The sequence below is a fragment of the Salmo trutta genome, chromosome 17, assembly GCF_901001165.1.
Source record: "Salmo trutta chromosome 17, fSalTru1.1, whole genome shotgun sequence".
In the NCBI taxonomy this organism is placed as follows: domain Eukaryota; kingdom Metazoa; phylum Chordata; class Actinopteri; order Salmoniformes; family Salmonidae; genus Salmo; species Salmo trutta.
Genome location: NC_042973.1, coordinates 14978856 through 14993722, shown reverse-complemented (window position 1 = coordinate 14993722; position 14867 = coordinate 14978856). Strand labels below are relative to the sequence as shown.

The 14867-nt window shown below is 43.5% G+C and overlaps 1 protein-coding gene across 2 annotated transcripts; it reads right to left on the bottom strand.

Moving 5' to 3' along the window:
• Nucleotides 1-2024: 2024 nt before the first annotated feature.
• LOC115151670 (transcription factor jun-D-like) lies at nt 2025-3747 on the bottom strand. Of its 2 annotated transcripts, XM_029695804.1 has the most exons (2): nt 3512-3747; nt 2025-3343 (listed from the first exon to the last, which is right to left on the bottom strand). In XM_029695804.1, the coding sequence occupies exon 2, from the start codon at nt 3338-3340 to the stop codon at nt 2537-2539; it is 804 nt and encodes a 267-aa protein (XP_029551664.1). In that variant the 5' UTR covers nt 3341-3343; nt 3512-3747; the 3' UTR covers nt 2025-2536. The 2 variants fall into 2 exon arrangements, with proteins under 2 accessions (XP_029551664.1, XP_029551663.1); XM_029695803.1 differs by having other exon boundaries at nt 2025-3747.
• Between the last annotated feature and the right edge of the window lie 11120 nt (nt 3748-14867).

Below are 14867 nucleotides of genomic sequence, written 5' to 3'. Positions count from 1 at the left end.
CAGCTACTCATTGAAGGGTTTTTCTTTATTCTTACTATTTCTACATTGTAGAATAATAGTGAAGACATCAAAACTATGAAATAACATGTGGAATCATGTAGTAACCAAAAAAGTGTTAAACAAATCAAAATATATTTTAGATTCTATAAAGTAGCCAACCTTTGCCTTGATGACAGCTTTGCACAATTTTGCCATTCTCTCAACCAGCTTCACCTGAAATGCTTTTCCAACACATATGCTAAGCACTTGTTGGCTGCTTTTCCTTCACTCTGCGGTCCAACTCAGCCCAGACCATCTCGATTGGGTTGAGATCAGGTGATTGTGGAGGCCAGGTCATCTGATGCAGCACTCCATCACTCTCCTTGTTCAAATAGCCCTTACACAGCCTGGAGGGTCAGTGTCCTGTTGAAAAACAAATTATAGTCCCACTAAGCGCAAACCAGATGGGATGGCGTATCGCTATGAATGCTGTGGTAGTCATGCTGGTTAAGTGTGCCTTGAATTCAAAATAAATCAGTGTTACCGGCAAAACACCATAACACCTCGTCCTCCATGCTTCACGGTGGGAACCACACATGTGGAGATCATCCCTTCACTTACTCTGCGTTTCACAAAGACACAGCGGTTGGAACCAAAAATCTAAAATTTGGACTCATGAGACCAAAGGACAGATTTCCACTGGTCAAATGTCGAGTGGCGCAGTGGTCTAAGGCACTGCATCTCAGTGATAGAGGTGTTACTACAGGCCCTGGTTCAATTCCAGGCTGTATCACAACCGGCCGTGATTGGGAGTCCCATAGGGCGGTGAATAATTGGCCCAGCGTTGTCCGGGGTAGGCCGTCATTTTAAATAAGAATTTGTTGTTAACTGACGTGCCTAGTTAAATAAAAATGTCCATTGCTCTTGTTTCTTGGCCCAAGCAAGTCTCTTCTTCTTATTGGTGTTCTTTAGTAGTGGTTTCTTTGCAGCAAATCGACCATGAAGGCCTGATTCACGCTGTCTCCTCTGAACAGTTGATGTTGAGATAACAGTTGATGTTGATGTTACTTGAACTCTGTGAAGCATTTTTTTGGGCTGCAATTTCTGAGGCTGGTAACTCTAATAAATCTATCCTCTGCAGCAGAGGTAACTCTAGGTCTTCCTTTCCTGTGGCGGTCCTCATGAGCGCCAGTTTCATCATAGCGCTTGATGGTTTTTGCAAATGCACTTGAAAAAACGTTCAAAGTTCTTGACATTTTCCAAATTGACTGACCATGTCTTAAAGTAATGATGGACTGTAATTTCTCTTTGCTTATTTGAGCTGTTCTTGCCATAATATGGACTTGGTCTTTTAACAAATAGGGCTACCGCCCCTACCTTGTCACAACACAACTGATTGACTCAAACACATTAAGAAGGAAATCAATTCCACAAATTATTTTTTAACAAGGCACACCTGTAAATTGAAATGCATTCCAGGTGACTACTTCATGAAGCTGGTTGAGAGAATGCCAAGTGTGCAAAGCTGTCATCAAGGCAAAGGGTGGCTACTAGAATCTCAAATATAAAATATATTTTGATTTGTTAACACTTTTTTAGTTACTACATGATTCCATATTTGTTATGTCATAGTTTTGATGTCTTCACTATTATTCTACAATGTAGAAAATAGTAAAAATAAAGAAAAACCCTGGAATGAGTAGGTGTGTCCAAACTATTGACCGGTACTGTATGTGTTGTGCAACTCCATAAACAAACTGTTGTACTAAAAAAATGTTTATATCAAATCATATATGATTTGAATAAGCTACAAATGTAGGTACATCATTGGATTTTAATGTTGGGTTGGACACAAGTTTTAACTTATTGGATTTCCCAAATATGTATTGAGCAATATTTTACTGTGCCCCACCCATTAATTTAGTCTATTGTGCAAACGCAACTGGTATAAAGACCTACTGTGAAGACATTATGTATAGCATCTTGCTCTGTTGTTGTTGCATCAAAATGAATCAGGAAATTAACACAACAGACAGTAAAACATGTGCCTTGTATTATCAAGCAAAGTTTATTTGATATCAGAATCCAAGTAAAAATAGGAATGTGAAATAAACTATTCAGTGCAACAAAAGATGACAGCTTCACATTAATATAAGAAAACACTGAAATAAGACATTGTGGAGCATTGAATATAAAATGTACATGTAATCTGTTCATAAATGCTTGCTTGTAAACGTTAGAATGCTAAGAAATGACATGTGCCCAAACCTGTTAGGTAACATTCGAGTTTGTCAATAAACATGCAAATACTTTTTACTTTCAGTATAAGGCTATGATATAGTAATACAATGACGATATGCAGATTTGGTCTTGGGACAGTCTATGTAAAGTACACCCATGAGAAATAACGTGTAAACAGTATACAAAAACGTGCATTAGTGAAGTCCTTTCAGTCTGTAACGTCGTTGGCTCCATGCACATAGTGGAAATATTTGAGAGCCAACAAGTAAAGGTTTAATGAGCTTATTTATGCTGGTTGACAAATGTCATCCTGCTACTAGTACACTTGAACTTGATGTGGCGATAACTGGCATCCGCTGTTCACATGATTCAAAACCTTTTGTTTTAGCTGAGCCACTTGTTCCCGGAGTACATTTGCCGTTGAGGCCAGGTCAGTGTTTTGAGTTTTTAGGTTCTTAACTTTGTCCTCGAGTCTGGATATCCTCTCCAGTTTCCTCTTTCTACACTTGGTCGCAGCAATTCTATTCCGCAGCTTTTTCCTCTCAGCTTTAATGCGCTCCTGCGTGTCCATGTTGATAGGCGACAGTGGCGGACTGTCGCCGAAGCTGTGCACGTCAGGGACTGTCTGCGGCTCATCCTTCAAGGATTGCAGACGGGAATGCGCTTGCTGTTGTGTGGAGCCTAAATGATGAGAGGGAGGTGGTGGGAAGGGGACAGCGTCTGTGGAGTAATTGACAGTGGTTCCCAAAGGCCCATTGCCATAACTGTTCAAGTTCGTATAGACGGGTAGGTCCAGGTGTATGGTGACAGGAGCAACGTTGGTGCTTAAGTCCATACTGTTCGTTTGAGCGCACGTTCCGCCGTTCAGCTGGTTCTGTTTGTGTAAGTCCTCGAGAGCCTTGACGAATCCCTCTGCAAACTCCTGTTCGTCGGTTACCGACTTGGGGTAGAGGAACTGAGAGGTCGGTGTTGTTGTGACCATTCCGTTGGACTGAATGATGAGTCTCTCTAGCTCCGGGGTGGCCAGTTTCAGCAGGCCAAGGTCCGAGGAGATGAGGATGCTCTCGGTGTCGCGGAGATTGGGCTTTACATTTGTGGAATTTGCCAGGTTTAAACTCATGTCCTTCATCATATTTAAAAGAAATACAAAATCTTAGATGACGGCAGCTGTAAAAATTCAGCACACCCTCACAACAGAAAGAGGGGTTCCCATAACAGCTCAGTTGTTGAAGAAGAAACGATGCGTAATTTGCGCACAATCAAATCAAATCCGCGTTTAAAGTTTTCTTACCCTTGTCCACGTTCAGTGTATTGATCGCATTTTCCTTCACTAATGATGTCCTTTTTTTGTTTTTCCTTAATAAGAAACAATTAATAAGAAACAATAGATGACCAGCCTCCAGCTAGAAAGGTAGAAGTTTCTATGCGTGCGCTCGCGCGCTGCCTCCATCTTTTCTATCCTCGTAGGTTCCATTGTGTCACTTCAGAGCGCGCAGATTGGACAGAAATGACGTTTTTCCAGTATTTTATTTGAATAAGGGGACGTACCATTCATATTACCATGGAAAAGGCGGGTAAACTGCAAACAGTGCGGTGCATTGTGGTTTGATGTCATAGAAAACCTTTGGATCGAGGCGTGGGGGTTGGTCAGTGCTTGTTTTCTTCCCTATTCTATTTATTTTGCATTTTGTACAGTAAAACAAGTCATTTAGATCGGTTAGACAAATATTTTTGCACTATTAAGTGTCCCATAACATTCTTTTGACTTTATCTAAGAAGTGTGGTGCAAAGCTGGTTATAATTCCAATGTCATCCCCCTGAAAATATATAACAAATATCACAACAAATATTATGGTAGAACTCAAATGTGGCAGAGTGACAATGTAGCAAACTGGTCTGTCTGCCCAATATAAATGATCAATACTGTTGGAGGAATAAAAATACCATAAAAAGGAAAGTATACCAGTTTCATTTGAGGACCAGGATGTTGACTGCTGTGCCATACAGATTGCAAAATAGCTGGGAACAGATTTTTGGTGTACCGATGCCATGGCACAGGGTGTATGAGTTGATATATGAAACGATGCAAGATTCAAGAGATATTTTTAGTATTGTTATTAGGATTTTTTGGCAGGGGTCTCAGATGGTTGAGGGACAGTCCTCGGGGAACTGTGAGGGGATCTTGGAGGGTTAGTGGCCTGGCGGTTGGGAGCTTGGGCCAGTGGCCAATAGGTCACTGGTTCGGGTCCCCGTTTTGACCTGGTGAGAGACCTGTCGACATGCTCTTGGGCAGGGTGTCGACCCTGGTTGCTTCTGTGCGTTGCTCTGGATGGGAGTCTGTTAGATGACAATGTAATGTAAATGTTGAGCAGCTTCACTGCAGGTAGATTGTATGTTATTTTTTTAAATACAACATTTATATTAAAAGTGTGGTGAAAGTCAGATAAAGAAAAAAACAAATGGAGAAAAAGTGTTGGGCCACTAACTGAAAAGTAAACAAACCCAAACCGACTGGGTGACAAATCTGTCAATGTGTCCTTGAGCAAGGTACTTAACCCACATTGCTCCTATATGTTGCTGTCTGCTAAACTGTCACAATGAGTATGGTTTTTATGTGTTTTTATTATTAGTTTCATAAAAACATACATAAAATGACTCTCAGTGATTCAAGGTCACTCTACAACTGATTGACACAGGAAAAGCACACTCACATGTAAAGTGCTTGATTTGCCAGAATCCCACAGAATCCCATCAGATATCAAATTACCCTCAATCAGCCTCACTGGTGTATATCTGTGTTGTCACTGTAAGGGGAGATACAGTTCCTGCTGTCATTACCTGTCTTTGTGGCCTTTAGCAAGGCACTTAACCCCCCACAACAACTGATCCACAGGCACCCTGCTCAATACATATGTAAATAAGGTATTTCTGTTTTTATTTTTAATAAATGTGCAAAACATTTCTAAAAACCTGTTTCCGCTTTGTCATTATGGGGTATTGTGTGTAGATTGATGAGGGGAAAAAACTATTTATTCAATTTTAGAATAAGGCTGTCTACTTCCCCAGCATGCTAAACTGTTCCTGTAGATGTCTAGTCATTGTGCTAATGCTAGTTTGCATTAGTTTGCGAAACTACATTTAACTTCCTTCATACTGGACAAAGAGACATAAAAATGGTATCCACCAGTTCATCTGACTCTGGAGAAGTAGCTTCATTGCCAAAATCTTGAACTATTCCTTTAAATACCTGTCCCAAAGGCCATACTAAATCAACATATTGTTTCTACACGCAGATGTTATAGAAGATCATTTTACACTGCTGTTATTAGACACAATCTGATTTGTCTCCTGTGAATGGACCTGCTCAATTTCTAGAACAAAACATTGAAGTGCATGCACTTTTAATCCTATTTTTGAAACTGAGCCTAATCCGGCTCCCCCAGTCTTCATACTGGCATGGTAAGGGTTACACCGAGGAGGCGTGTGTGCGTCATAAGTAGGCCCATCTCTGCAAGGCATCGTGGGGGCGGACCCGCTCAGTGGGCGGACCACGTCTGTCTGTGATGTCAGAGAGAGAGAGAGCAGCGATGGAACTCTCAGTGGCGGAAGTAAGGGGTGAAAAGGGGGAGGGGTGAACGCTGTTTACTGAACAGGCAAGATATTTATGTTAGAAAGAGCTGAATCAACAGTGCAAAGCGTGCGGAGGTGGTCCTGTGAGAAAAAAAACTGTCAGTTGAGGATAAAAAGAGGCAGTAACATCTCCTAGTATGTTTTTGTTGCAATGTGATCAGGGCTGTTGTAGCTTGCTCATTCTATAATACACATGCTGTTGCTATACAAGGTTTTGGGGCATGACGAAAAAGGCCATGCAGATATATGTATTCAGATCATTTACATTGTTTTATGACATCATTTCAAGGCTGAATGCTCTAATGATGATCTATTTTCAGTGAATAACCCAACAGGTCATAGATTTAATGAATACGACAAGGTGGTTATATCAGTTGCTGAGAAAGTATATTATGTACAGGGCAAGATCTTATATTTGTTACTGTCAAGGAAGGAATGACATCACCAATGTACAGAAGAGTACAAAAGGAAGACAGGAGAGATGTAAAGAGGGGCACAAAGTATATGAGGATGGCTGGCGGGTGGTCCGGAGAGGGGCTAGGTCCTCCGACCATAAATTTGAGAATTTCGCATTTTTCAAACACGTGAAACAGCTCATTATGCTTAATTCTATGTCAAAAGTATGGACAGTTGAAGTCGGAAGTTTACATACACTTAGGTTGGAGTCATTAAAATTCGTTTTTCAACCACTCCACAAATCTCTTGTTAACAAACTATAGTTTTGGCAAGTTGGTTAGGACATCTACTTTGTGCACAAGTAATTTTTCCAACAATTGTTACCAGACAGATTATTTCACTTATAATTCACTGTATCACAATTCCAGTGGGTCAGAAGTTTACATACACTAAGTTGACTGTGCCTTTAAACAGCTTGGAAAATTCCAGAAATGGCTTTAGAAGCTTCTAATAGGCTAATTGACATAATTTGAGTCAATTGGAGGTGTACTTGTGGATGTATTTCAAGGCCTACCTTCAAACTCAATGCCTCTTTGCTTGACATCATAGGAAAATCAAAAGAAATCAGCCAAGAGAAAAAAATTGTAGACCTCCACAAGTCTGGTTCATCCTTGGGAGCAATTTCCAAATGCCTGAAGGTACCACGTTCATCTGTACAAACAATAGTACGCAAGTATAAACACCATGGGACCACGCAGCCGTCATACCGCTCAGGAAGGAGATGCGTTCTGTCTCCTAGATATGAACGTACTTTGGTGCGAAAAGTGCAAATCAATCCCAGAACAACAGCAAAGGACCTTGTGAAGATGCTGGAGGAAACAGGTACAAAAGTATCTATATCCACAGTAAAACGAGTCCTATATCAACATAACCTGAAAGCCCACTCAGCAAGGAAGAAGCCACTGTGTCACGCCCTGGCCATAGAGAGCCCTTGGTTCTCTATGGTGTAGTAGGTCAGGGCGTGACTAGGGGATGTTCTAGTTCAATATTTCTATGTTGGTGTTTTGTATGGTTCCCAATTAGAGGCAGCTGGTAATCGTTGCCTCTAATTGGGGATCATATTTAGGTAGCCATTTCTCCCACTTGTGTTTGTGGGATATTGTTTGTGTTGGTGCTTGTGTCACCACGTAGTCACGTTGTGTTGCTTGTTTATTGTTTTGGTTAAAGAAGTTTCACTTTAAATAAATATGTGGAACTCAACAAATGCTGCGCCTTGGTCCGTCTCTTACAACAACCGTGACAGAATATCCCACCAAAAGAGGACCAAGCACCGTGTGCACGAGGTAAAGGAGTTTTGGACATGGGAGGAAGTCATGGGAGGACACGAGACCCTTCCTTGGCGGGATTCGCAAACGAGCATGGAAGGACAGCGACGACGCCGGGGGCCGCGGCCACAGAAACCCCAAGATTTTTTTTTTGGGGGGGGGGGCACATGGAGCTGGCGGCTGAGCAGAGGGAAGAGCCAGAGACCGTCAGGGAGGCAATGGAGAAGTTGGGAGAGAGAGAGATGAGAGAGATGTTGTGCAGGTGTGTTCTGCATAACATTTGACCTGAATATCCTGTCAGCAGTCTGGTGAGTCCTGTGCCGGCTCCCCGCACCCTCCCTGAAGTGCATGTCAACAGTCTGGTGCCACCTGTGCCGGCTCCACGCACCAGGCCTCCAGTGCGCCTCCCCAGTCTGGTACGTCCTGTGCCAGCTCCTCGCACTCGCCCTGAAGTGCATGTCAACAGTCCGGTGCCACCTGTACCGGCTCCACACACTAGGCCTCCAGTGCGCCACTCCGGCCCGGAGTTTCCAGTGACGGTCAACGGCCTGGAGCTTCCAGTGATGGTCAATGGCCCGGAGCCTCCAGTGACGGTCAACGGCCCGGATCTTCCAGTGACGGTCAACGGCCCGGAGCTTCCAGTGACGGTCAACGGCCCGGAGCTTCCAGTGACGGTCAATGGTCCGGAGCTTCCAGTGACGGTCCACGGCCCGGAGCTTCCTGCGCCGGTGCCATGGCCGGAGCCTTCTCCTGCGCCGGTGCCCAGTCCAGGCAAGGCGTCCAGTCCAGTCCCACTCCAAGGCCGGTGCCTTCCTCTGCGCCGGTGCCCAGTCCAGGCACGGCGTCCAGTCCAGCTCCAAGGCCGGAGTCTTCCTCTGCGCCGGTGCCCAGTCCAGGCACGGCGTCCAGTCCCACTCCAAGGCCGGAGCCTTCCTCTGCACCGGTGCCCAGTCCAGGCACGGCGTCCAGTCCAGCTCTAAGGCCGGAGTCTTCCTCTGCACCAGTGCCCAGTCCAGGCACGGTGTCCAGTCCAGCTCCAAGGCCGGAGTCTTCCTCTGCGCCGGTGCCCAGTCCAGGCACGGCATCCAGTCCAGCTCTAAGGCCGGAGTCTTCCTCTGCACCAGTGCCCAGTCCAGGCATGGTGTCCAGTCCAGCTCCAAGGCCGGAGTCTTCTTCTGCGCCGGTGCCCAGTCCAGGCACGGTGTCGAGTCCCGCTCCAAGGCCGGAGCCTTCCTCTGCGCCGGTGCCTAGTCCAGGCACGGTGTCCAGTCCCGCTCCATGGTAGGAGCCTTCCTCTGCGCCGGTGCCCAGTCCAGGCATGGCGTCCAGTCCTGCTCCAAGGCCGGAGCCTTTCTCTGCGCCGGTGCCCAGTCCAGGCACGGTGTCTAGTCCCGCTCCATGGCAGGAGCCTTCCTCTGTGCCGGTGCCCAGTCCTGGCACGGTGTCCAGTCCCGCTCCATGGCAGGAGCCTTCCTCTGCGCCGGTGCCCAGTCCAGGCACGGTGTCCAGTCCCGCTCCATGGTAGGAGCCTTCCTCTGCGCCGGTGCCCAGTTCAGGCATGGCGTCCAGTCCTGCTCCAAGGCCGGAGCCTTTCTCTGCGCCGGTGCCCAGTCCAGGCATGGTGTCTAGTCCCGCTCCATGGCAGGAGCCTTCCTCTGCACTGGTGCCCAGTCCTGGCACGGTGTCCAGTCCCGCTCCATGGCAGGAGCCTTCCTCTGCACCGGTGCCCAGTCCTGGCACGGCGTTCAGCCCGGCGCCATGGCCGGATCCGGTGTCTGGGCGGGGGCGGCGACCCACCCAGGGTACTGTCACGCCCTGACCATAGAGAGCCCTTGGTTCTCTATGGTGTAGTAGGCCAGGGCGTGACTAGGGGGTGTTCTAGTTCAATATTTATATGTTGGTGTTTTGTATGGTTCCCAATTAGAGGCAGCTGGTAATCGTTGCCACTAATTGGGGATCATATTTAGGTAGCCATTTCTCCCACTTGTGTTTGTGGGATATTGTTTGTGTTGGTGCTTGAGTCACCACGTAGTCACATTGTGTTGCTTGTTTATTGTTTTGGTTAAAGAAGTTTCACTTTAAATAAATATGTGGAACTCAACAAACGCTGCGCCTCTTACAACAACCGTGACACACTGTCATAAAACTGCCATAAAAAGACTACGGTTTGCAACTGCATATGGGGACAAAGATCGTACTTTGGTCTGATGAAACAAAAATATAACTGTTTGGCCATAATGACCATCATTATGTTTCGAGGAAAAAAGGGGAGGCTTGCAAGCCGAAGAACACCATCCCAACCGTGAAGCATGAGGGTGGCAGCATCATGTTGTGGGGGTGCTTTGCTGCAGGAGGGACTGGTGCACTTCACAAAATAGATGGCATCATGAGGAAGGGAAATTATGTGGATATATTGAAGCAACATCTCAAGGCATCAGTCAGGAAGTTAAAGCTTGGTCACAAATGTGTCTTCCAAATGGACAATGACCCCAAGCATACTTCCAAAGTTGTGGCAAAATGGCTTAAGAACAACAAAGTCAAGGTATTGGAGTGCCACTCACAAAGCCCTGACCTCAATCTTATAGAAAATTTGTGGACAGAACTGAAAAAGTGTGTGCGAGCAAGGAGGCCTATAAACCTGACTCAGTTACACCAGCTCTGTCAGGAGGAATGGGCCATAATTCACACAACTTATAATGGGAAGTGTGTGGAAGGCTACCCGAAACGTTTAACCCAAGTTAAATAATTTAAAGGCAATGCTACCAAATACTAATTGAGTGTATGTAAACTTCTGACCCACTGGGAATGTGATGAAATAAATAAAAGCTGAAATAAATAATTCTCTCTACCATTATTCTGACATTTCACATTCTTAAAATAGTGGTGATCCTAACTGACCTAAGACGGGGAATTTTTACTAGGATTAAATGTCAGGAATTGTGAAAAACTGTGTTTAAATGTATTTGGCTAAGGTGTATGTAAACTTCCGACTTCAACTGTATATTTTGCTGCATATCTAAGCATACCTCTTGAGCTGAACTGTTTTTTAAATCTTTTTTTATAAACTAAATCCTTCTCTGTATCTCTGTTTAAATGAAAGATTGAAAGGAATGTGAGTCTTATTCAGTATATTTAGTTATTTTGTGGTTTTCTAAAGTCTACCAACCTTGCCAGCAGGCATGCCAGCTATGATAGTTAGACAAGCTAGCTACTCTAACTTGATTCAAAGCCTGAAAAGGTTTCATGGTAACTGCTTTTAACAATGCTAGTATTTACACACTAGCGTGACTGGGAATTAACTTTCAAAAAAACGGAATAGTCCGCTGGAAGCCAGAAGTTATTAAATACATTTTAATTTGTCTGTAGGCTGTAGGCTTGGTCCTTATGCAGGAGGGAATTTGACGCTAAAAAACCCATTAATGGAACGTATAATTAAACAGAATTTCCAAGCGTGGGTCTGCTGTAGGCCCATTTCCTTAGCGAGGTCAGTTCCTCTCTGCTTACCTCATGTCAAAATAAAAGTCCCGACATGTTCTTGCTTTTTTAATTAAATTGTTTTATTTTTTATTATTTATTACAAAAAATACAAGGAAGGGGTAACATTAAAGTATTAGAACATGAAGGACAAACAATACAGCATCAAGACACTATCAAACATGTATCAGTCTTTCCGCAACAGAGCCATCCTTATATGTGAGGGTGCGTGTGCATGATAGTGATATAAAATACACTGCTCAAAAAAATAAAGGGAACACTAAAATAACACATCCTAGATCTGAATGAATGAAATAATCTTATGAAATACTTTTTTCTTTACATAGTTGAATGTGCTGACAACAAAATCACACAAAAATAATCAATGGAAATCCAATTTATCAACCCATGGAGGGCTCTGGATTTGGAGTCACACTCAAAATTAAAGTGGAAAACCACACTACAGGCTGATCCAACTTTGATGTAATGTCCTTAAAACAAGTCAAAATTAGGCTCAGTAGTGTTTGTGGCCTCCACGTGCCTGTATGACCTCCCTACAACGCCTGGGCATGCTCCTGATGAGGTGGCGGATGGTCTCCTGAGGGATCTCCTCCCAGACCTGGACTAAAGCATCCGCCAACTCCTGGACAGTCTGTGGTGCAACGTGGTGTTGGTGGATGGAGCGAGACATGATGTCCCAGATGTGCTCAATTGGATTCAGGTCTGGGGAACGGGCGGGTCAGTCCATAGCATCAATGCCTTCCTCTTGCAGGAACTGCTGACACACTCCAGCCACATGAGGTCTAGCATTGTCTTGCATTAGGAGGAACCCAGGGCCAACCGTACCAGCATATGGTCTCACAAGGGGTCTGAGGATCTCATCTCGGTACCTAATGGCAGTCAGGCTACCTCTGGCGAGCACATGGAGGTAGCGGTGCGGAGGTAGCGGTCCTGCTGCTGGGTTGTTGCCCTCCTACGGCCTCCTCCACGTCTCCTGATGTACTGGCCTGTCTCCTGGTAGCGCCTCCATGCTCTGGACACTACGCTGACAGACACAGCAAACCTTCTTGCCACAGCTCGCATTGATGTGCCATCCTGGATGAGCTGCACTACCTGAGCCACTTGTGTGGGTTGTAGACTCCGTCTCATGCTACCACTAGAGTGAAAGCACCGCCAGCATTCAAAAGTGACCAAAACATCAGCCAGGAAGCATAGGAACTGAGAAGTGGTCTGTGGTCCCCACCTGCAGAACCACTCCTTTATTGGGGGTGTCTTGCTAATTGCCTATAATTTCCACCTGTTGTCTATTCCATTTGCACAACAGCATGTGAAATTTATTGTCAATCAGTGTTGCTTCCTAAGTGGACAGTTTGATATCACAGAAGTGTGATTGACTTGGAGTTACATTGTGTTGTTTAAGTGTTCCCTTTATTTTTTGAGCAGTATATATGTCATAGTTTCCTTTTTCATGATCACAGTCTTGTGAAACCTGAACCCTCCAAGATCCCCCCACAGTTCCCCAATAGCTGTCCCTCAACCAGACCCCTATCACAGTCCCCCCGTAAAAAAAATAAAATACAATTAATTACATTCCCCACCCCCAAGAACCCCCCAATGCACCAACAACCAAGAGAATTAACTAAAGAGAAAAAAGGAAAAGACAGAAGAAAACAGCAAACAACAATGCCAAAAAAATAAAACTAAATATAATAGATTTAAAACAAAGGACATCAAGGACAACTGAAATCATGTTGTGTGCATGTCTGGCACTATTACATGTATGTGTGTGTTCTTGTATGTGTTTATTTGAATGAGAGTGTGTGTATATGCATGTGTACAAACACCTGCACGGCATCAGCCTCAGGCAAACCGGCATTAGTTGTAAAAACACTGCCACTTAGTGTCATTCAAATGTACTTTTATTATGTTTTATTTAGACTTTTTCCCCCCCTTTATCTTTTGACCATCATTCTCTCTCTCACACAGCAACTCCACTCCCACTTGTCTCCAATTCCACATACCAACCCTCAGCTTCCCTCAGCCCATCCCATCTATCTCTGCTGGCCACCCACTTTGTGTTTCTACGCAACACATATCTTTCAACTATGCTATGATGTTTAATGTACAATTTCAATCTATCTAATCGAATAGAATCTACAGATTGCGTGTTGAAGATAAATACTTTTACTAAGAGTATTAGTATATTAGTAATTGACTGACCTGTTCTCTCCAGATCTCCTAACGGTACTATTTCTAGGGTCAATTTTAGATCAATGCTATGCATTTTTAGCCATTCCTGAACCTGAGTCCAGAAACAGGCTACCTGAGGGCAATACCAAAATAAATGGACTATTGATTCTGTATCCTCACAACAAAATCTGCAGAGCTTCGATGATTTTATGCCCCAAAAATTCAACATTTTGTTGGTGGCAAGAATTCTATATAATAATTTTAGCTGAAAAGCACAAAGTCTTGAATCTTGCGTTGTTTTATATATCAACTCATACACCCTGTACCCTGGAATCGGTACATCAAACATCTCTTCCCAACTATTTTGCAATCTGTATGGCACAGTTGTCAACATCCTGGTCCTCAAATGAAACTGGTATACTTTCCTATTTATGCTATTTTTATTCCTCTGCCAGTTTTGATCCTTTATATTGGGCAGACAGACCAGTTCCCTACCTCCTCCCGCTGCCACCCGCCTCCTTCATTGGGGCAATGCTGTAATCAATTGGTTGTACTCTTGGATTGAGCAGACCTTCCCGTAGAATTCTGATAACTCCATGAAGGACATAACTCTACCATTACAATTTACAATATCATTTAAGAACAAAATACCCTTTTCAAACATCTTTCCCATAAATACAGGTATTTTATCAACCAGCACATTTGAGTTCAGCCATAATATTTGTTGTAATATTTGTTCTATCTTTTCAGGGGGATGAAATTGAAATTTTTGCCAGCTCTGCAATGCTTGTTTGAAGAAGACAGATACTTTGAAAAAAGTATCATTTTCAATTAATCGAAAATGAGACATGGCAATCTGCACAAAGGCAAAAAGGCAATTTTTAAACAATGGATGAGCTTGAGAACCATTTAGGGTTCAAATAAAACTTTTGAATGAGTGAAGCTTTTAGAGAGAGGTTTAGTGCTTTATATTTAATCATCTCAACCCACCCAATTCATATTCATTATATAGACAGGCTCATTTTATTTTGTCTGGTTTAGCGTCCCAGATAAAGCGAAATATTTTTTGCTCATATGATTTGAAAAACGAATCATCAGGAGTAGGCAGCGCCATAAGTAAGTGAGTAAACTGAGATATGACTAAGGAGTTAATCAGGGCAATTTTTCTATAAATAGACAGGTATTTACCTCTCCATGGATCTTGTCTATTTTTACAAGTTTTCTATTAAAATTCATTGTGGAGAGCTTATTTATATATTTTGTGATATGAATACCAAGTATGTTTACTTCACCATCAGCCCATTTTATAGGTAAGCTGCAGGGTAATGTAAACTTTGTATTTTTTAAGGATCCAATACGTAATATTGTACACTTGTCATAATTAGGTTTTAGTCCAGAGAGTACAGAAAAGTTATCTAGATCTTTAATGAGACATTGCAGGGATCTAGCTTGCAGACTTAACATAAAACATAAAGTCATCGACATACATGGACAACTTTTTTTTAAGCCTTGGATTTCTAATCCTCTAATGTTGTTATTGGATCAGATTTTAATAGCTAGCATTTCGATGGCCATAACGAATAGATATGGTGACAGCGGACACCCTTGTTTAACTCCTCTTGACAATTCAAA